Source organism: Antechinus flavipes, chromosome 2, assembly GCF_016432865.1.
Source record: "Antechinus flavipes isolate AdamAnt ecotype Samford, QLD, Australia chromosome 2, AdamAnt_v2, whole genome shotgun sequence".
NCBI lineage: Eukaryota > Metazoa > Chordata > Mammalia > Dasyuromorphia > Dasyuridae > Antechinus > Antechinus flavipes.
This window is the reverse complement of record NC_067399.1, coordinates 526,560,701-526,582,843: the sequence shown is the minus strand read 5'-3', so window position 1 is coordinate 526,582,843 and position 22,143 is coordinate 526,560,701. Positions and strand designations below refer to the sequence as shown.

The window sequence follows — 22,143 nt, the reverse complement described above, 5'->3', positions numbered from 1 at the left end:
ATGCAGGATTGTGGTGATTCTGCAGCTGGACAAAGGTTAACTAAAGGAAAGAGTGCTGCATGAATGCTCTAAATAATCTGTTAGAAAAGGCCACAGCAGGTACTCATGCAGTACCAGAAGAGCTGGCTCTGGCAGGATATAGCTTAGCTGCCAGGTAAAATTCTGTGGAAAATGATCCTTTGTCCTCAACCTGGGAAACTCAAGCAATAATTTATGCAGCTACAATTCCATGGGAATAACTTGGCCACTGATAATGGATTATAGATGCCCTTGACCTATCTACCTCCTCACAGGATTAGTGGGTTAAGAGGACTTCAAGGAGGATAATATAAGTTTGGGGGAGAAAAAGTATAAAACAAAAGTGCAAGATATTCAAATATCTCCCTCAATGCCAGTTTCAGTGACAGCACATGGCTGAACAGTTACTTTTGGGATCATTCTGTTTTAAGATACCTACTTCAATGAACTGAACCCCAAATCCTTTATAACTCCTCTTCACGTTATGGCTGCCCTTTTCTGCTATGAAATCCAGATCATAAGACAGAATGATCACTATGGGTTAGGTGCTCAGGAGAGGTGGAAAATGATCCCTCGAATTAGCTTTTTAGGACAAAATCAGTTGGTAATGGAATGATTCTGGCATACAAGAGAAAGAAAACCAGGGACAAAAGGCTGGGTCACCAAGAAGAGAGAGAAAGGCTCCTGCTATAGAGGCATCTTAAAGAAGAGAAAGTGGTACAAGTCCAGGCTTAGGCCTAGTTAATAAATTTGATTGTGACCCCAGCTTTTGGGATACACTATTTGACAAAAACTGCTGGGAAAATTGGAAACTAATATAGTAGAAACTAGGCACTGATTCACACCTAACACCATATACCAAGATAAGGTCAAAATGGGTTCATGATCTAGACATAAAGAATAATATTATAAGCCAATTAGAAGAACATAGGATAGTTTAGCTCTCAGATCTGTGGAGGAGGAAGGAATTTGTGACCAAAGAAGAACTAGAGATCACTATTGATTATAAAATAGATAATTTTGATTACATTAGATTAAGAAGTTTTTGTACAAACAAAACTAATACAGGCAAGATTGGAAGGAAAGCAATAAACTGGGAAAACTTTTTTACATTCAGAGGTTCTGATAAAGGCCTCATTTCCAAAATATAGAGAGAATTGGCTCGAATTTATAAGAATTTAAGCCATTCTCCAATTGATAAATGGTCAAAGGATATGAACAGACAATTCTCAGATGAAGAAATTGAAACTATTTCTAGTCATATAAAAAGATGCTCCAAATCAATATTAATCAGAGAAATACAAATTAAGACAACTCTGAGATACTACTATATATCTCCCAGATTGGCTAAAGTGACAGAAAAAGATAATGATGAATGTTGGAGGGGATGTGGGAAAACTGGGACACTGATACATTTTTGGTGGAAATGTGAATGGATCCAACCATTCTGGAAAACAATATGGAATTATGCTCAAAAAATCATCAAACTGTGCATACTCTTTGACCCAGCAGTGTTTCTACTCAGTGGTTATATCTCAGAGATATTTTAAAGAAGGGAAAAAGACCCACATGTGCAAAAATGTTTATGGCAGCACTTTTTATAGTGGCAAGAAACTGGAAACTGAATCAATGCCCAGCAATTGGAGAATGGCTGGGTAAATTGTGATATATAAATGTTATGGAATGTTATTGTTCTGTTAGAAATGACCAGCAGGATGAATACAGAGAGGCCTGGAGAGACTTACATGAACTGATGCTGAGTGAAGTGAACAGAAATAGGAGATCATTATACATAGAAACAAGAAGACTCTATGACAATCAATTCTGAAGGATTTGGCTCTCTCTAGCAATGAGATGATTCAAACCAGTTCCAATTATTCAATGATGAAGAGAGCCATCTATACTCAGAGAGAGGATCGTGGGAACTGAATAGGGTTGACAACATAGCATTTTCACTCTTTCTATTGTTGTTTGCTTGCATTTTGTTTTCTTTCTCAGTTTTTTTTTTCCTTCTTGATCCGCTTTTTCTTGTGCAGCAAGATAACTGTATAAATATATATACGTATATTGGATTTAACATGTTTTAATATATTTAACATGTATTGCACTACCTGCCATCTAGGGGAGGATGGGGAAGGAGGGGAAAATTTGGAACAGAAGGTTTTTGCAATGGTGAGTATTGAAAAATGCATGTTTTGTAAATAAAAAGCTTTAATAACATTTTTAAAAATAAAGTAGATTGTGCCTACTGAAGAAGCACAAGGGTATTAAAATCATTATTATTACTGCTCCTTCATTCTTAAAGGAGACCACAACATTAGGAAGGTGATGCTATGACAAGCAAATGAATTGGATTTAAATAAGGGAGTACTATGTGAGGTCACCTGTTTGGAATAGATACTATAATCTCAACCTAATTATTATTTGGCTCTTCCATGGGAATTACAACATAAAACCAATTGATCACCAAATGAACAGTGCCAAATTTCCACTCAGTCACTATTTAACTGGCCAATCTAAATAAGTCATAAGAATTGTCAGGATTTTACCTAAAAAAGCATACAGGCAACATATTGTTGGAACACATAGGAGACTTGACTGAATACTCACTCTGCAAACAATCAGCATTTAGAAGATCCTGACACTTTTCATGACATTTGACACCACACTCCATACACTTCATGCCTTGTCTCGCTATTCCCCAAAGAAGACCTTCACATTCATAGCAGTAGGTTGGGGTGGTAGCTGTCCAAACCTCAAAATTGTGAGGCGTGGTGGATGACATCGGATAGATCAATGCTTGTAGAGTCTTTTTGAAGACATGCATTTTCTGTTGAGTGGGAGGAAAACAAAAAACAAAACAAAAGATTAGTCTTTTGAGGGAATTTTGCAAAATATGTTGCCCAGAGTCCTCAAATAAAGCATTGCAAGAAACCAATTCCCCATATACTTCAGAACTGTTGCTCTGAAAGAGCTCATACTTATACATGAGTCTCACACGTAGTGATGGCAAGAAGATGAATGCATACTCCCTTATTCTAGTATATTTGCCAGGGGCCCAACTCAGCTATCATTTGAAAATGCATTTATATAATTTTTTTCTATACGTGGCCCAAACTGTGAGATGGGATAAATTTGTCTTTGAGGCCAAACCTTCAATTTTTCATATCAATACTTCACTCTCTCTAGGTATTCCAAGGATCTTCATAATATTCCCTGGCTGTCTGGAAAAGTTCCATTATAAAAACCTACCCAGAACTATATTCATGATTATAAATGTATCTGTCTTCTCACCTATCAAAATTCATCAATGGATTTTTAGAATGTGCTCTCAACAAGTCTTTTAGAAAAACTCTGATATACTCAGTCACAAAAGTAAATAACTGCTAAGGCTTATTCTATCATGCCAACAATCACTATTAGCATTCTACTGAGAATATTCTTTAATAATTTAAAGGAACTGATGATGATGGTAGAATTTTATTATCAGAAAAAATGATAATGAGAAAGAAAAGTATTTTTGAAGGGGATATACTGGTGCTTCTCAAATCCTACTATGCAGATGACATGCTGGAATCAAACTCAAACCTGTCCTAAGTCACATTGGAAGGTAATTTTTACATAATCATCTAAAACCCAATTAGGGAATATATACATCTAACAGTTGCTTTACTGATGCAGAAAGCTAATAGGGAAAGTAATATTCCAGTGGTCTGAGAATAATATTTATTTTTTTCAGAACTTTTTTTATACTTTTCCATTACTTTCAGATATCTCTCCCACCCAGTGAGCCACCTTTTATTACAAAGAAAAATGGAGAAGGGAAAAAATTAGTACAGTAAAATTAATCAACAACATCAACAAAGTTGAATGATATAGACAATGTTATACACACATAGTCCTCCACCTCTACAAAGATTCTCCTATATCTTCTTCAGAAACAAGCTTGATCACTAGAGTTACACAGTACTCTGTTTTGGGATTTTTTTGTTGTTGTTATTGTTTATTTTCTTTTATAATTTTTGTTGTTGCCCATCTATTCCTGGTTCTGCTTACTTCACTCTGTATCAATTCAAGTAAATCTTTTCAAGCATCATCATGTCCTCCCTATTTATTGTTTCATATTGAATTGAAATAATAGGCTGTTTGCATATTATAATCAGGCTATTTCCACATTAATGGGCATCAACATTTTTCAGCTCATTTTTTATAATTAAAAGGTGCAATGTATTAATTTGTTGTATGTAGCACCTTCCCTTCCTACACCCCCCCTATTTTTATCCCTTTGGCAGTACATACTTAGATATGAAATTTCTAAAATAACCAAGTTTAAATGATTATACCAACCTAATTTTTCTAAGATAATGGTAGCTACAAATGTTTTTATGTTCATTGTACCAACTCAGATTATGTTCATTTTTAATGCAGGAAGGTAATCTTTTTATCATACAAACTTCAGCTTTGTACACAGAAATGTAATTTTCTTATCCTAGTCTCCCATATACTACTCCAATAATATGTAAATGCCTTGAGAACGAGGATTAGGCCTTTATCTATCTCTATAACAATAGCAGATATTTAAATAAGTGCTTAAACTGCACCCTTAAATATAACATTTCAAAGGAGTAATAATCTCATTGATAAGGTCATTCCCTCTAATAGATGGAATAGATGTTTAGGGAATTATACCCTTCAATCCATTTTTTCACAGTTTCTAAAGTGAGATTCCTTAAATATGGTCTAACCATGTCATGCCCCCTGTGTAAAAAATGCTAGGATTCCCTATTGTCTCTAAGATAAAATACTGATTCTGTATTTTAAGTATTTAAAGGCCTTTAAAATCTGGCATTTGCTTCTCTTTCAGGATTCTTACATATTCCTAAAATCTTCTCATCCTATTCAAAATCTTTTCTATGTCTTATTATAAATTTTCAAAAACGAAATGATAAAAATTAAAATAGGACATGTGTGTATAGATTCTATTTTTCCTACCAAACTGTAAATTTCCTGAGAATTCATGTTTGTTTTCCTAACCTTTCTCTGAATCTCTAGCTCAGCACCATTTACTGCCTGTGGTTATTTCTAATTGGTTGTCCCACAAGCATCTCAAAATCAACATATTAAAAGCTGATCTTGTCATCTTTCCCCATAAGCTCATCACTTTTCCCACATTTTTCTATTTGAAGGCAACATTATTCTTCCACTTAGAGGCTCAGAATTATTTGACTTTTCCTCATGCTCTTACCCTAGTTCAGACCCCAAATCACCTTTGGACAAATAGGAACAGCAGATAAAGTGCCATGTTTTGAATTATCTTCCTGAGGTCAAATCTGGCCTCAGAAACTTATTAGTTATGTGGCTCTGGGCAAACTTCAGTTTCCTTATTTTTTTTGGGGGGGGGCATGTAGTTGGCATAGTGGATAGAACAGTGGATTTTGTCAGGAAGATCTGAGTTTAAATATAGCCTCAGAACTTTACTAACTGGGGGAAAATCACTTAACCCTGTTTGCCTCAGTTTCCTCATCTGTAAAATAAGCTAAAGAAAGAAATAAAAAATCCCTCCACTATCCTTTCCACAGAACCCCCAAACGGGGTTGCGAAGAATTGGACAAAAGTGAAAAACAACTGAGAAGTCAACTTTAGACTATCATTTGGTCTCCTTTTCTAAAAATCTCTCCTCCCTTCAACCTGTTATTCACACTGTTGCTAACATGGGGCTCCTAAAACACTGCCTAGCTATGTCATGCTTTGTGTAAGAAATGCTAGTGACTCCTTATTGCCTGCAAGACAAAATATAAATTTTCCTGTTAAGTATCTAAAGCCATTCACAATCTGGCTTTGCCTTCCCTTTCAAGCCTCTTCCAACTAATCCTCCTCATGCACTCTATGGTCTGGACAACTGGTCTACTTACTTTTTCTTTCTTTTTTTAACATGCAACATTCCATCTTCTGTGTTTTTACCTTTATTTATGCTATCCTCTCTATCTGGAATGTGTTACCTCCCTGCTTTTTCCCCTTAGAATATTTTAGCTTTCTTCAAAATCAGCTTCAATAGTACCTCCCAAGTGAGATATTTTTTGATCCTTCTAGCAACCTGAGCTTCCCTAATGAAATTATTTTGCATTTACATCATTAGGCACATTTCTTCCCTATAGAATGTAAGCATTTTGAAGGAAGAGAATACTTTACATTTGTCTTTGCATAACTAGCATCTAACACAATGCCCAGGACAATGTTATTTTTTAATAGATGCTTGTGGATTGATTCCTCAGTTTCTAATAAAGTTCTGTTTATAATGTAGACACAATATTTTAATACATATATCATGCTGAACTTCTCAATTGATTGTGAAGATCTTGTCAGAGAAAATCTCAGCTATAAAAATTGTCATCAATCTTTTCATTTAGACATTATGCCATAGGGTTTCATTCAGATAGTCTCCAACAAAATTTCTATAATGGTGATATCTTTTTGGAATTTAGTTATTGTGCTCTAAAAGATAAAAATGGAATCAGCTCTGGCCGAACTGTCTGGAAGAAAATCACTGGGAAAATTTGTAAAGCAAACAAAAAAAACAAAAAAGCCACCATAGTCATCTTAATGTATACTACTATAGCAGCCCAAGGACTACAGAGCAGAGCCAGTTGCAAAATCCCGGGAAGGAAAAGACATACACAGAATCTCATTAGTTCAAATATCTAAAGAAAAACACTAAATAAAGAGATGTTTTTGGTTAGCCAAAGGGTCTTGTATCTTCTTTGTAAGATTAAGTAATCCATATTCTTTTGCATGCTTTGGAGATGAATTTTTTTAAAGTAATAGATATTTGGTTTTACATGAAAGCAACTAATTTTGGATAGACTGCTCATTTAAAACAACAGCAATTGTTATATCATCACAGATGCTGGGGAAAAGGGATAAAAGATAATTATAAAAAAAGGCTAAGGTATTATCGTTGACTTGTATTTTCTTTTGCTTAAGCACATTCTATCTAAGAAAGTCAAGTTAATTTTTAAAAGTAACATAGAAAATCTACTAGGTAATACATTGAAAATAACTGAAAACCACTCAATCTAACTAATTCCACAGAAGAAAAGAAAAAGTGGGAGAAGAATCCCTATTGCCCAGGATATGATAAATACCTGGCAGGTGATTTCAGATTTGTCATGTGTACTAATGTATGATGTATACATGCATATAAATGCAGTGCATATATACGTGTGTGTATATATATATACATGTGTGTGCATATACGTAATTATATGTATAAACCTGTCTCTCTGTGTGTACACACATATATGTTATGTATAATAACCACACGTATATATCTGCATGGAAAACTTATGGAGGTATATGGGCATTTATCTCTTCTAGAAAAATAGAATGGGAGAGTGGATAAGCTGCTAAATTTGGAATTATTACCAAACTTACCTGACCATAGGAAAATAACATCTTTGTAATAATACTTGTCATATCTATATAGATATATGTAAGTATGTATAGATATATGTAGACAACATACATAACAGACATATGTGCATATGTTTAATAAATACTGTATTTCAAACATATGATAAACTAGGTACAGAATTGAATAGGAGTAGAAACCAAATTGGATTACATTTGGGAAGTTTCACAATGCTTTTATTGACACTGACACAAGGCAATTTCATTGAGACCATTGTCATTCAAATGAGTTTATATTAACAATCTTTACCAGATTATCAAAAAGATGAAGAATGAAAATGAGCAATACAATGGTATGGACCTATAAAGGGTGTCTCTAAAGTTTAGTGCCAAGTTAAGCTTAAAAAATTAATAGAATAAGTTGGTTTAATAAATTGAAATGTCACTAAACGTTTAATACATTCTGAGTACTGGATAGATGCTCCAAAAAGAAAATAAATTTTACACAGGCTTGAACAGGAGGAGGATACCAAGTTGTATTTCTCTTGGGAAATAAGCTACAGTTCCAAAATCCTGACCTACTTCCTATGGTCAAAAGTCCATTAAAAAAAAGTTCCAATGGTGCTGTATGTCTATGAATCATAGGATTCAAATTAGAGGAAACTCAATTGCTATTATAAAGACAACTGTGTGTAAATTAGAGGCAGCATAATACTACTGGTGATTTACAAATGACAAATGTCATATAAAATATCCTTTATCACTTATCTCCCCAGAAAAAGACAACCAGTGATATGATAATAAAAAGAACAGATGGATATTTCAAATGGCTTATTGGTTTTCAATTTTTAAAAAGTCCATAATACATTCTATAGTATGTTTTGTAGTTCATTTATATAGGTAGATAGATGATGCAGTGGATAGAGCACTTAGTCTGGATTCAGGAAGACTGGAGTTCAAATTCATCCTCAGACATTTACTAACTGTATAATGCTAGAAAAGTCACTTAGAAAAAGTCTGCCTCAATTTGCTCCACTGTAAAATGACTGTAATAAAAGCACCTTTCTCCAAGTATAATTGTTAGCATCAAATGATTAAATATTTGTAAATTCCAAAGCATAAATATTTTTTCTCTTCTCTCTGCCATAGAACTTTTGGGGGAAAAACAAAACAAAACAAACAAAACCATGAAAAAATTATAAAATGGGATGAGAAAATGTGAATCAGTTGGGATAACAAAAACTGGCATTTATGTAATATTATCAATCAAGCAAAGTGCTTTAAACTTTGCTTCTTTTGTACTTCAAAAGATTTCCCTGAGATTAATGCTATAAACATTATTATCCTCATTGTACAGATGAGGAACTTGAGGCATAAAAGGTTAATTCACAATTAGCCAGAGTGTGAGATCAGATTTGAACTTTGCACTTCCTAACTAAACCCTTTACTCTCTCTACTATTCCATGCTACCTTTCTAGCAAGGGGCCTCTTAGAGATCCATAAATAAGTGATCCACACAAAGTATTCAAGTATCAATAAGTGCTTTGTAATCATGAACAGTTTTATGCAAATCAAACACCCATCTAATTTACCAGAATTGTCTCCCAATGGCTTGGCTATTTTGCTATTATTTAGAATATTTAAATGAACATGTTGTAAAACTCGAAAGAGAATATCAAAAAAAAAAATTTGAGAAATGACAGTGTTACTGAAAAAAATTTATGACCTAAGATGATGACTATAAAGGAAATGATATTTATATGATTTTTTTGGTTATATTCATTTTAAAATGTAAACAACTAATTTAGATTCATATGGTAATTGTTGAAATAGAAGCTCAAAAAGCTAAGAGTAGTGACAGGCTATTGGTCTCTAAGGATAGAAATGGTCCATGAGGGTTTATAGGCAAAAGTTATGAGGAATGGCAGAATGTTTTAAATATTTTTATACCAACTCACCAATGGACCAGCCTTTTTATTGGGAAAGTGAGCATTATTTTAAGTGATGCAGATCATAATTCAGCAATCCTTGCCCTTCTGATATGATTGTCAACTATGAGCTTTTAAGAATTTGCCACCTAATGACCTAGGAGTCTTTTTCTATGTTGTCTTCATATGGAATAGGAAGCACTAAAATTGTGTACCAATTGTTCTCAGCTCTTGATAAACAAGTTTCCATCTTTTCATCTAGTTATATGTTTCAATTATTATTTCAATTTAACACAACACTTTATTAAAAAGGTACTGTTTGTATAGCACTGAGCATTGGAGAAAGACCAAATCTGGTCTCTGATAGATGATTGTTACCTATGTGACTCCAAGCAAATCCCTAAACTTCTACATTGTTCTATCAACTTTCTAAGATTCTCCTGAGTTATAAAAAGGCTGTATCTGTATAAATAAATCTGTGATACATGAACCAATATCACACATAGAGTTTCCTGTTATTTAGAAAAAGACTACATAATTTATCTATTGCTTTTTTCTTCTTAACAATCAAATCAAATTTATATTACAACCAGCCTCTTTACATGAGATGTGCACTTCCTCCTAAAATATAACTAAAATCAGTCCTATGTATGTCACAGATATTCTCTTAAACAATAAATTTTATCAAGGTAAGTAATAGCCTTATTTTTGTTTCCACTCTAGAAACAAATATATATTGTGGTATTGATTTTAACAATGAGAAAACCTCCTCCAAATGCTTCATTCCAGAATCAATAATTAACTAAAGTATTAACTGGTACTCAGAAATTGCAGAAAAAAAGGAAAAAAAAAAGATTGACCATAAATATGGCATTAAAATAAATCTAAGAAATAATAATAGCTGTCATTTTAAAAGTGCTTTAACATTTGCCAAGTCTTTTAAAGTTATTTGGTCTTGTATTATTTGGTCCTCATAAAACTATGAACTAGGTACTACAGTGCTGAATTTGGAGTCAGAAAGACCTGAAATTTAAGTCTAGCCTCAGATCTTGGATAAAGTCATTTTACCCATTTGCTCATTTCCTCATATAAAATGGACATAATAATAGAATCTTTCTTTTAGGATTGTTATTAGGATCAAATGAGATATTTGTATGTGCTTAGCCTGACACAAGTAAACATTATATAAATATTAGCTATTTTTCTTATTATTAACTAATAGTAGTTCAATTTTATGTCGTAATGGAGTTGGATAGTGAGGTGGTACAAGGGATAGAGCACTAGGCTTGAAATCAGGAAAACTCATCATCAGGAGTTCAAATTCAATCCTGGGAAAGGCATTTGACCTTATTTGCCTCATTTTCCTCATATGTAAAATGATCTAGTGAAGGAAATGGCAAACTAACCCAGTTCTTTGCCAAGAGAACCCCAAATGGTATCACAAAGTTGGACAGGACTGAAAAGATTGAACCATAAAAACAACAGCGGCAGCGGCAGCAACAGTAGTAGTAGTAGTAGTAGTAGTAGTAGTAGTAGTAGTAGTAGTAGTAGTAATAGTAGTAGCATTTTGTGGATGAAGAATCTGAGGTTCAGAGTGGTTAAATGACTTATGCCAGGATCACAAAATTTTCATGTGTCCAAATTGGAATTTAAGCCTAGATCATCCTAACTCCAAGTGCAGGAATTTATACACTTTATATATCACCTTATCTATACAATAAAGAGCACAAATCAGTAAGGATTTTTTTTTTACCAAGGGTAATGATGTGCTCTTTTATATTATATTGGGATTAAAATTCAATATTCCAAATGTTAAGCATTGTCAATGATATTGTTACAGTCTTTGGAATTATATCCCCTTCCCTACAACTTAGTTAGTAGTGAGTTAACAAACAGAGCTTCCCTTATGAGTTATGACTATAGTGGTATATTGTAGAATATTAGGCTTGTAGTTAGGAGACCTAAATTCATATTCTTGCTCTAATACTTACTAGCTGTGTATTAGGACATATAAACCATTCAAATACTCTTAACAGGTTTCTTCACCGAGAAAAGAGGAATAAAATTAGATTATAGTAAGGAGAGAACATTACAAATTTATTATCATTATTATTAATTTTCACTCTACATGCAAATTTACTTGACTATTTCTTTTCCTAAGTTCCCAGTAATGAGTTTCTAAGACTTTGAGTTAAACCAGCAACTTTGGTTTAATAGTTTAGTTGTTGTTGTTGTTGTTTTCCCCAGAGCCTAGTTTTATTACTTCAGGGCTGGTTGGAGAATGGGGGAAATCAGGCAGGGAGGGAGAAGGGTAAATGATTTATCTGGAGTCATAAAGCTAGAATATGCCAGTCAGGACTTAAACCCCGGGATTTCTGTCTCTGAGATTGCCACTTCAAGTACTATGTGAATTGGTCTTTCATATTAGCTAAGCAAAAATAAAATCATCCTTCTATATATTATCTTATCATTAAAATTTAGTCCAGAATATCTTTGGAGAATACAATCCATTTACTTCTCTCAAATGTAAATTAACTTTTTTCACTTATAAAAGGGAGGAATTGGTGGAAGAAAGCACTTGTTCTTATTTTATTCATTCCTGGAACAATTTTAATGAAAAAGATGACTCTAAAATATGACCTGTCATTTTGGATCAATCACTGAAATCTTCAACTTCCTTCGAAGGTATAATTTATTTTTACTATACATTGCTTTTATGAAAACAGAAAATCAAACACTGGCTATTTTTCTACCTAGTCAGCCCTTTATCTTTAAAATAAAAGCAATTACTTTCAGCTAGCTTCTTTCATCCTGAGGATGCCACCAAAGAGTTCCAACATTGGAGAACTGATTTTTTTTTCTATTTTACATTTATTGTAGATTTTCATGTAACAACCAAATGTGGCAGCTTATCAAGTTTGACACTGAAATAAGACTGTTCTATAGAAGTCACATTTCACTTACATTGCCTGAAATGAAGATCAGATTTGATAATGTAAAGTGCTTCTTTATATACCTTAAAGTGCTATATAAATGATTACCTCTAATAATAATTAGCCTGTGTACTAAGATGCTATTAAATAATAATATAACTTTTAAAATTATCATTATTATTAGTAAACAAATAAAGGACTAAATTTGTTGTTAGAAAGACCTGATTTCTCTCTCCTATAACCTCACAACTCAGAAAACTTTCTTAAACCATGTTATAGAAAATGTTCTTATCTTCCATAATAGTGGGATTCTTTAATCTAGGATTCCCTGCACAAGTGAAATGAGAAATTTAGATCCACATTTCTGAAACTCTTCCTTCCCCAATGATTATAACTACTAAAAGAGATAAAAGTATCTATCTCTGTGTCCAATGAGAGAAATAGGGAGAAAAAGACAATGAAACAGACAAAGAGACAGATACAGACAGAAAGAAGGAGAGTTGGGAAAGCTGCAGGGCTTGAGGTTGCATAGGATGCAATACTTGTTATTTGAAAAGTAAGTTTTCAATTTTACACAGCAATAACAAGATTATACAATGATCAATTCTGATGGACGTGGCTCTTTTCGGCAGCAAGGTGGTTTAAGCCAGGTCTAATGGTCTTGTTATGGAGAGAGCCATCTGCACCCAGACAGAGGTAGACTAAGTATGGATCACTACATTGTATTTTCACCTTTTCTATTGTTGTTTGCTTGCATTTTGTTTTCTTTCTCAATTTTTAATCTGATTTTTTCTTGTGCAGCATGATAATTGTGGAAATATGTGTAGAAGGGTTGCACATATTGCTTTTTTTCTCTTTTGTTCATTTTGTTTATTTTCCTTTTTATTGAAGTTTTTATTTTCAAAACATATGCAAGTATGATTTTTCAACATTGACCCTTGAAAACCTTGTGTTCCAATTTTCTCCCTTTCCCCCCACTCCTTCCCCTAGATGGCAAGTAATCCAATATATGTTAAACATGGTAAAACATATATGTTAAATCCAATATAGGCATATATATTTATATAATTATCTTGCTGAACAAAAAAAAAATCTGATCAAAAAGGAAAAAAAAAGAGAAATAAAATTCAAGCAAATCACAACAAAAAGAGTGAAAATGCTATGTTGTAATCCACCCTCAGTTCTCACAGTCTTCTCTCTGGGTGTACATGGCTCTCATTATCATAAGATCGTTGGAACTGTCCTGAATCACCTTGCTGCTGAAAAGAGTCATGTCCATCAGAATTGATCATTGCATAATCTTGCTGTTACTGTGTGCAATGATCTCCTGGTTCTGCTCACTTCACTTAGCATCAGTTCATGTAAGTCTCTCTCCAAGCCTCTTTGAAATCATCCTGCTGATCATTTCTTATAGAACAATAATATTCCAAAACATTCATATACCATAACTTATTTAGCCATTCTCCAACTGCTGGCCATCCACTCAGTTTCCAGTTCCTTGACACTACACAAAGAGCTGCTACAAACATTTTTGTACAGGTGGGTCCCTTTCTCTTCTTTATTATCTCTCTAGGATATAGGTCCAGTGAAACCTTGCTGGATCAAAGAGTATGCTTAGTTTGATAGCTCCTTGGGCAGAGATCTAAATTGCTCTCCAGAATGACTGGATCTGTTCACCTGTTTAACATATATTGTATCACCTGCCATCTAGGCAAGGGGGTGGGGAGAAGGAAGGGGAAAAAACTGGAACACAAGGTTTTGGCAGGGTGAATGTTGAAAATTATCTATGCATATGTTTTGGAAATAAAAAGCATTAATATAAGAAAGAAAAGCAAATGTTCATCTATGACAATGAAAAGAGAGAGAGAAGTGCTCAGATTGGGTGTTGCCGCTAGCTTGTAATTATCCAAAACAGTATCTTGATCTGAAAAGATGCAGACTGTTACCAGCTACACTCCATGCTGAGGACTTTATGTGGGAAGGGCTTATCATAATTTGTCAGAAAATATCTTTATAGCCTATAGTTCATGCAGGGATAGTACCTGAAAATTACTACACTAGAAAGTTGAAGGAAGAGTAAGACATGAGGACAGATTTTCTCTTCATTGTCTTAGCAATTTATCTGTATCTTTTGCATATCATATGTTGCATATAATTTATCTCACAGAACAATGCCCCAGTACAGTCTCATTTGATTTTCATCTCAGTTACACCTCAGTGAACATCATCAAAACTTAAGGAGATAAACTTTCAGTAGGATTGTCATATTTCTTCCCTATTACTAAGTCCTTAGATAACAGTTCATTTTTCCATTAGATAACACTTACCAATTCTTCATTGTTCAGAGATGTCCTAATAACCATGGCCAGGGAGATTCCAGATTTTCGGGCAGCTAATGTCTAAGACAAATATCAGAAAACAATTACTAATATATAGAGTTAGAAGTACAGATTACAATATGAACAATAAAATGTTAACAGCTCCTGGTTTTAATAGGAAGACACTAACAGGTAACATCTTCATTCTTATTTCTTATTTATTTATTTTTATATGATCTTTACATGACCTTTACTTATACTTTAGGAATTTAGAATAATAGAATATTCAAGATAAATAGGAGAATCTATTTGTTCAATTGTTTCATTCATTTCTGACTCTTCATGACCCCCTTTGGAGTTTATTGGAAAAGATATAAAAATGGTTTGTCATTTCCTTCTCCAGCTCATTTCACAGATGAAATAACCAAGCCAAACAGGGTTGTGACTTGCTAAGGGTCACACAGCTATTAATTGTCTGAGATCAGATTTGAACTTGGAAGAAGAGTCTTCCTGATTCCAAGCCCATTTTATCCACTGTACTACTTCACTGTTCCAATTTAGACCATTCTCTTAAAGTCTCCAGATGAGAGCACTGAGGTTCATTGTATTAAAGAAGAACAACTCAAAAGACCTGAATTCTAGTTATCTTACTATCAGTGTGATCTGGAACAAAAACCACTTTTATGAGCTTGATTTTTTTCCCTGTAAAATGGAAATGAAAGTCCCTGTCTTGCTTAACACCAAGGACCGAAGATCAAATGACATAATAAAATTGAAATTAGTTGGAAGAATACGTTGTTCTATGTAATGACATAGTATATGGCACAGAATATGTAAGTCAGATGCTATTAACTGGTTTGTCCGAGTTGATACCAAAGTATTTTCTTAAAGAGTCCCTAAAGTAAGCATAATCAATTCATTAGGTAAAACTTGTTTATTATATGAATTTGTTGCAAATTAAGTTGATGCTAATAGATGATAGATCTGGAGCACTGATTTGGGACTTAATTTTTTTAAAAAGTCATGACCTCACTAGAATATTTTTTTAGATGCAAACTGAAAAATGCTTTGCCATTTTCTCAAAAATAGCCTAGATTAATAAGGGAGAAGTAAAGATAGGTTTTCACAATACCAGGGTTGTGTGTGTTTCTTTTTAATTTGCCACTATGAGGATATAGCTCAATTGATCTGTTTGTCAAGATTTGGGGTATATGAGACATGAAAAATTTTTCTAATAACTAAGAAAGTGACAACTATACAAGACATTTAAAGCAACGTTCAATTAGACACAGGAACTTCAGGAGAATCACAAGTCAAACCTAACTCTACTGTAAATACAATATCCATTTGGAGTTCCATGGTTTGTATTTCATTTTCTAAAGGAGAACTTTTCCCTGAGTAAAAACATAGCAAGCTTATCTTCAAAGTTTTTTCAATAGCCTGATTTACTATCCCTAGAGATAAAGAATCTTCCCAAAATTTTAGGGATTGTTTTATTTGTCCTTTGTCACAAAACTATATTATTGATCAATCATTCTTCATCTGGATCTGACTTTTTTTGACCCCATTTGGGTTTTTCCTTGGCAAAAGGACTGTAGCAATTTGTCATTTCCTTCTCCTTTTCAAAAATTATAGTCTATCCATTTTTATGTTGTTTTTGAATGAGGTGTTATAGTCTTCATTTAACTATGCTTTATGTTACAATTCAGTTTCACCTGCTCATAAATTGAATGCAATAAAACCTCAGAAAGTCAACAAATATTAACTGAATGAATTTAAAAAGTACTTACCATGGCCTGAAAAATTCCAGCAGTGAGAAGAAACAGATTATGAGTAATTAGCTATTTAAAAGTAGGAAAAGGTATAATGATGTTAAATAAACACAAAACATTGTTAAAATTTTACATTGCATTAGGAATGTGAGATAATCATTTTGATGTACACACAACCATCTCTTTTAAAATATAAACATTTCAACTCATTTTTTTTTACCTTATAACTATGGTGATAACTTTTGAATAGATTATCATTAACAAATAAAAAGCATTGATAATAATGGCAATTTTTTGCATTAACAGAAATAAATGGTATATTTTAAGTAATACTTAGGAAATATTAAAGAATACTAAGAAATACTTAGGAAAATAAATGGTATATTTTAAGTAATACTTAGGAAATATTAAAGAATACTAAGAAATACTTAGGAAAAATATGAAAATATTTTGTCAGGCATGAAAATAATTTCCAAGAAAATTATAAATTATTAAATTAAATTTTATTTCATTTTAGATTTCAAATATTCTGGAAAGAAGAAACTATGTAGATAATCTTAAATAGTGTATTTCTAATGAAATCTGAAACACATTATATTCTAGTTTTAAATGTGATTTACTTCTTTAGTTACATGCTATTAATATTTAATCACTTTCCAAAGATGGTATGGGAAGTTCAATAAAGACTAGAAAGAACAATAGGGGAAGGGGAGGGAAAGAGAGAAGAAGGGAAAGAAAAGGAAAAGAAAGGTATAAGAAGGAAGATATATATTCAAAAGCTAAATTAGTAAAGTAAAGTTTTACTATACTTTCCTTGCATATGTTCTTAATTTTAACTGGCATTTTTTAGATTCCTATCCTGTTTACTTTTACCACTACTCAGATCTCATTCTTGGCTGTAGGGGATTGCTAATCACTGTGAAGCTCTGTAATATGCATGGCCTAATGAGCATTTTAATGACTAAAGTATCACAGGAATTTTCACTGGCAATTAATATTCTTCAGTGAAAGACGATTTCTTGTTAATTTTGTCTAGACCAGATCTCACCAGAAGAGTAAGAAATCTCATGTGCCCTACTTGAATTGATTTCTTTATCTCAATTACTACTACCTAGTTCCATAGTAATATATGAATGCTGAGTGTATTGAAAACTTGAACAAATCTTTAAATCTTGTAAAATAAACTTATGGAAATCTTTCCCACTTAAATTAAACAATTCAATTTTAAAAGAACTAAATATAGCTTTTCATCTTAGTTCATATGTCACTCTGCTGGTTGCTTTCTTACTTAACTGTAGAGTGATTTTGCCTCAATTCATAATTTTAAGTTGCATCAATAGCAGGCATAACGTTGCATTACTACCACATTTAAAAATGTAAAATACAATACTTTCACTGAGAAGGAAAAAAACACAAATGTAATATTTTGACTTGGATGAATCCAACATTTTAAAGATATTTTAATCCATGCAACAGTTGTAAGCTAAAAAATTAATCCAAAAGGCAATTTAAAAATGAAATAAAAAACAATTCAAGCTAACAGATAATTATCCAGAAGTTACTTACCACATCTCTAACAATGGGCAAGGTTTTTTTCCTCCGGAGATCAGGCATGCTGTCAATACCATAGAGTCCCCTCCCAACTCTGAAAAAAAAATCATATTTTAACTGATGAAACAATGCTCCATTAGAATTACCATTTTAGTATTTGTGATAAAAAATGTCCCACAGTAAAAATATATGAAAAAAACCTGAAGGTATTCTCATAAAGTCTATTGGGCAAATTTCTAGGATAGTAAACCACTGCAGATATTAGGATAAAAATCCTCTGCTTTTCCTTTCCAACTTCCTCAAATTACTCAAATGATCTCCGAAGTAATCCAACACACTGGGATTATATCATTGGATTGAATTGGATTGAATTACTCTTTATGGGACAAAATCATACTTGATAGAATACACATTGTTGGTTTTGAAATATTAAGGAAATCAAAGTGAATAATGCTTTTCGTCTAGTCCTAAAATGAGAGAATTATAGGAAGATTATCAATAGTTTAGAAATCACTTCTCTACCCCCTAATATCCTACCAATGTTAAAACTTAAAAAACTTATTTTAATAGACACATTTGTCCTTTATTTAAAAAAAATAAGATGAAATGTATATGTCATAATGATGGACACCAAAGTTATTATGATCAGGGCTTAAATTCTATTTTTGTCACATCAAAATTTTATGACCATAGGAATTTTGCTTCACCCCTACCCCTTGAATCCCAATAACTCTCCAAGAAATTAAGTCATAGAATCATTACTATATATTTGCATTAGTGGACAGAGTTTCTATATCCAGGACTTTTCCATATCCAAGAATATGTCTGGATAAAATAAGATGGATATAATTTGCTTGAGTTTTTTTTTCTTTATACTAATTTATAAGCAGCACACAAAGAAGGCAGTTAAATTCCATGAAGTCTGTTCAATATAGGCACTATGTGAAAGCAGGCATTATAAAACTTGAACTGTTTAGTTTCTATACATAATAACAATAAAATATGTCATTTTCCAGTTTGCTACAAGGTAAATGGTCAGAAGAAAGGAGAGTACTTAAAATATAGTATATGTGTGTATAGGTATATCTTTCTGTCTGTATATATGTTTATATATATATATATATATATGTATACATATGTATATATATATTTATACTTATATGTACATATATATACAGATACACATATGAGTGTATAAACATAGATCTTTGTTGACTTTGTCCAGGCAACAACAGAGAACTTATTCACTTCCAGTAAAGAGATTATTATTTCAAAACCAATCAATCAATTGAGAAATTAGAGGCAGGGGTGGATAATGAAATTTAAAATCGAGAAAGGGGTTAAGAATGATGTAGAAATAAGATAAGAAAAAATAAGTGAGAAGGTGGATGGGGAAAATCAGAGGTAGAAGAGAGATAAGAGTAAAGGACAAAACAAGGTTGGAGCTCTAATTGCCCTTTTAGCAAAAAAAAAAAAAGTCTATGATTTATTATTTTTTAAAACGATTACAAAAGATCCCTGAATCATCAGCCAAGGTTCATTCTTTCTCCTCAATTAAACTAGATAAACATTTACTTATACTTTAATAAATTTATATTTTATGTTAAAAATATTTCCTAAATCTGAAAAGATAATAAATATAATAAAATAAATATCTAAAAGATATTTGCCTCCTGCAATGAGGCCATTACTATCATTATAACTGTATCTGGTGACCGTTCAATCAGATTCCAGAATGCCCTTCACCTACTATAAGCAAGAAATGAGAAGAATATGATCAGATTACAACATACAGAAATTAGTGTGAGAAAGAAATAAGAAAACTTATGGAAGATAGAGGTTTTGTAGAGAAACAAGGCTGAACCACAGAATTCTTCTCCATGAAGGGGTTTTATTTGTTTCATAATGTCTGAGTAGTTTATATCAGAAACAAAAAGACCTGACATAGCTAAAGTTCTAGACTGACTACGTATGAGAGCAGTATTAATCAGTATAATCAGAAATACAGATAAACTCTCCCCTTTGAAGAACTTAAAAATAACTCCTGACATAAAATTTTGTAGCAGCAAAGGCAGAAAAAGAAGAAAAGAAAGAAAGAAAAAGAGAGGGAGAGGAAGGGAGAAAGGAAGGAAGGAAGGAAGGAAGGAAGGAAGGAAGGAAGGAAGGAAGGAAGGAAGGAAGGAAGGAAGGAAGGAAGGAAGGAAGGAAAAAAGAAGGAAGGAAGAAGGAAGGAAGGAAGGAAGGAAGGAAGGAAGGAAGGAAGGAAGGAAAGAAGGAAGAAAGAAGGAAGAAAGGAAGAAAGAAAAAGAAAAGAAGGAAGGAAAGAAGGAAGAAAGAAAAGAAGGAAGGAAAAAAGAAAGAAAGGAAGGAAGGAAGGAAAGAAGGAAGGAAGGAAAGAAGGAAGGAAGGAAGAAGGAAGGAAGGAAGGAAGAAGGAAGGAAGGAAGGAAGGAAGGAAGGAAGGAAGGAAGGAAGGAAGGAAGGAAGGAAAAGGAAGGAAGGAAGAAAGAAAGGAAGGAAGGAAGGAAGAAAGAAAGAAAGAAAGAAAAAGAAAAGAAGGAAGGAAAGAAGGAAGAAAGAAAAGAAGGAAAAAAGAAAGAAAGAAAGAAAAGAAGGAAGAAGGAAGGAAGGAAGGAAGGAAGAAGGAAGGAAGGAAGGAAGGAAGGAAGAAAGGAAGAAAGAAAGAAAGAAAGAAAGAAAGAAAGAAAGAAAGAAAGAAAAGAAAAGAAAGAAAGAAAGAAAGAAAGAAAGAAAGAAAGAAAAGAAGAAAGAAGAAAGAAAGAAAGAAAGAAAGAAAGAAAGAAAGAAAAGAAAAGAAAAACACATGATGTGGGTTTTAACAGTGAAAGCAGCAGCTTTAGCACCTCTCAGATCAGCGAAGAAGAAAAAAAAAAGAGGTAGACAACTGGTCAGAAAGAGATTACATGAGATCCTTAGCTAGTACTGGATACAGCTGGTGCTAATTGCAATTCTATTGCCCATACATAGTTCCAGAGCAGAAAGGAATGCTTGTGGTCCATCACCCATAAGTAATGGACCTGGCCACAATTCCATAGCCAAGAAGAGTGCTAGGTAAGTGAAGGAGCAAGGGGTTGGTGATAACTCCAAGGCCTGGGAAAATTCTAGTACTTGTCTTTGCAGTAGACCAGGAACTTTTTCTAGCTAAAAACCAAAGGGTACAGCAGGAAAACAGGAATTACACATTGTTGGATCACATCACCTTGAAAGCACTGAAAATTTTCAGACTTCCAGAACTAGTTTTGAAAATAATAGTATGAAAAAGCCTGAATTTTGGGACAGTACTTCCCACCCCTATGTAAGCAGAATCAAACTTTAACATAAAGTTCAAAGTCAAGAAATCAGTTGGAAGAAATAAGCAAACAATACCAAAAAAAAACCCCACAACTTGACCATATAAAAAGCTACCATAATTGTAGGGAAGACCAAGACACGATCTCAAAGAAGACAATTATTTAAAAATACCTACAACAAAAGCCTCAAAGAAAAATGCTAATTCAACCCAAGCCCAACAAAAATTTCTAGAAGAGATGCATGGTAGAGGGAATATTGTGAAAAGAAATGAAAGTGATACAAGGGAAAAAATGAAAAGAAAATTAACAGCTCGGTGAATGTGGGACCTAAAAGTACTGAAGAAAATCATACTTTTAAAAATATAAGTGAGCTAAGAAAAAGAGTCCTAATAGTAAAAGAAGTATAAGAATTCATTGATGAAATGAATTTTATCAAAAGTAGAATTAGCCAAATGGAAACAAGGTACATTCCTTAAAATGTAGAATTGAGCAAGTTAAAATTAATGCGTCTATAAGACATAAAAGACAATAAAAAACAAAAAATAAAAAAAAATGTGAAATAACCTTATCAGAAAAACAACTGATCCAAAAAATAGATTAAGGAGGGGTAATTTAATAATTATTGAATACCTGAAAGACAAAATCAATAAAGGAATCTTGACATTGTATTACTAGGAATTATAAAGAAATTATAAAGGAAAGCTTCTCCAATATCTTAGCTGCAGAGAATGAAATAAAATTTGAAACAATCTACCAATTATCTCCTTAGATCCTAAAATAAAAACTTCCAAGAATATTATAGTCAAATTCTAGAGTTCTTAAGTCAAGGAGAAAATACTGCAAGTAGTCAGAAAGAAATAATTGAAATGTCATAGAGATACAAACAGAATCACACAAAATTTAGAG

General features: G+C 32.8%; 1 protein-coding gene across 1 annotated transcript in view; it reads right to left on the bottom strand.

Moving 5' to 3' along the window:
- UNC13C (unc-13 homolog C) overlaps nucleotides 1-22,143 on the bottom strand; it is a 744,392-nt gene that overhangs the window by 454,491 nt on the left and 267,758 nt on the right. Inside the window, exons 4-7 of the mRNA XM_051980682.1 lie at nucleotides 17,943-18,021; nucleotides 16,395-16,400; nucleotides 14,614-14,685; nucleotides 2,629-2,848 (exon numbers count right to left, since the gene is read on the bottom strand). Coding sequence (XP_051836642.1) covers nucleotides 2,629-2,848; nucleotides 14,614-14,685; nucleotides 16,395-16,400; nucleotides 17,943-18,021 — 377 coding nt within the window. The remainder of the gene's footprint in view (nucleotides 1-2,628; nucleotides 2,849-14,613; nucleotides 14,686-16,394; nucleotides 16,401-17,942; nucleotides 18,022-22,143) is intronic.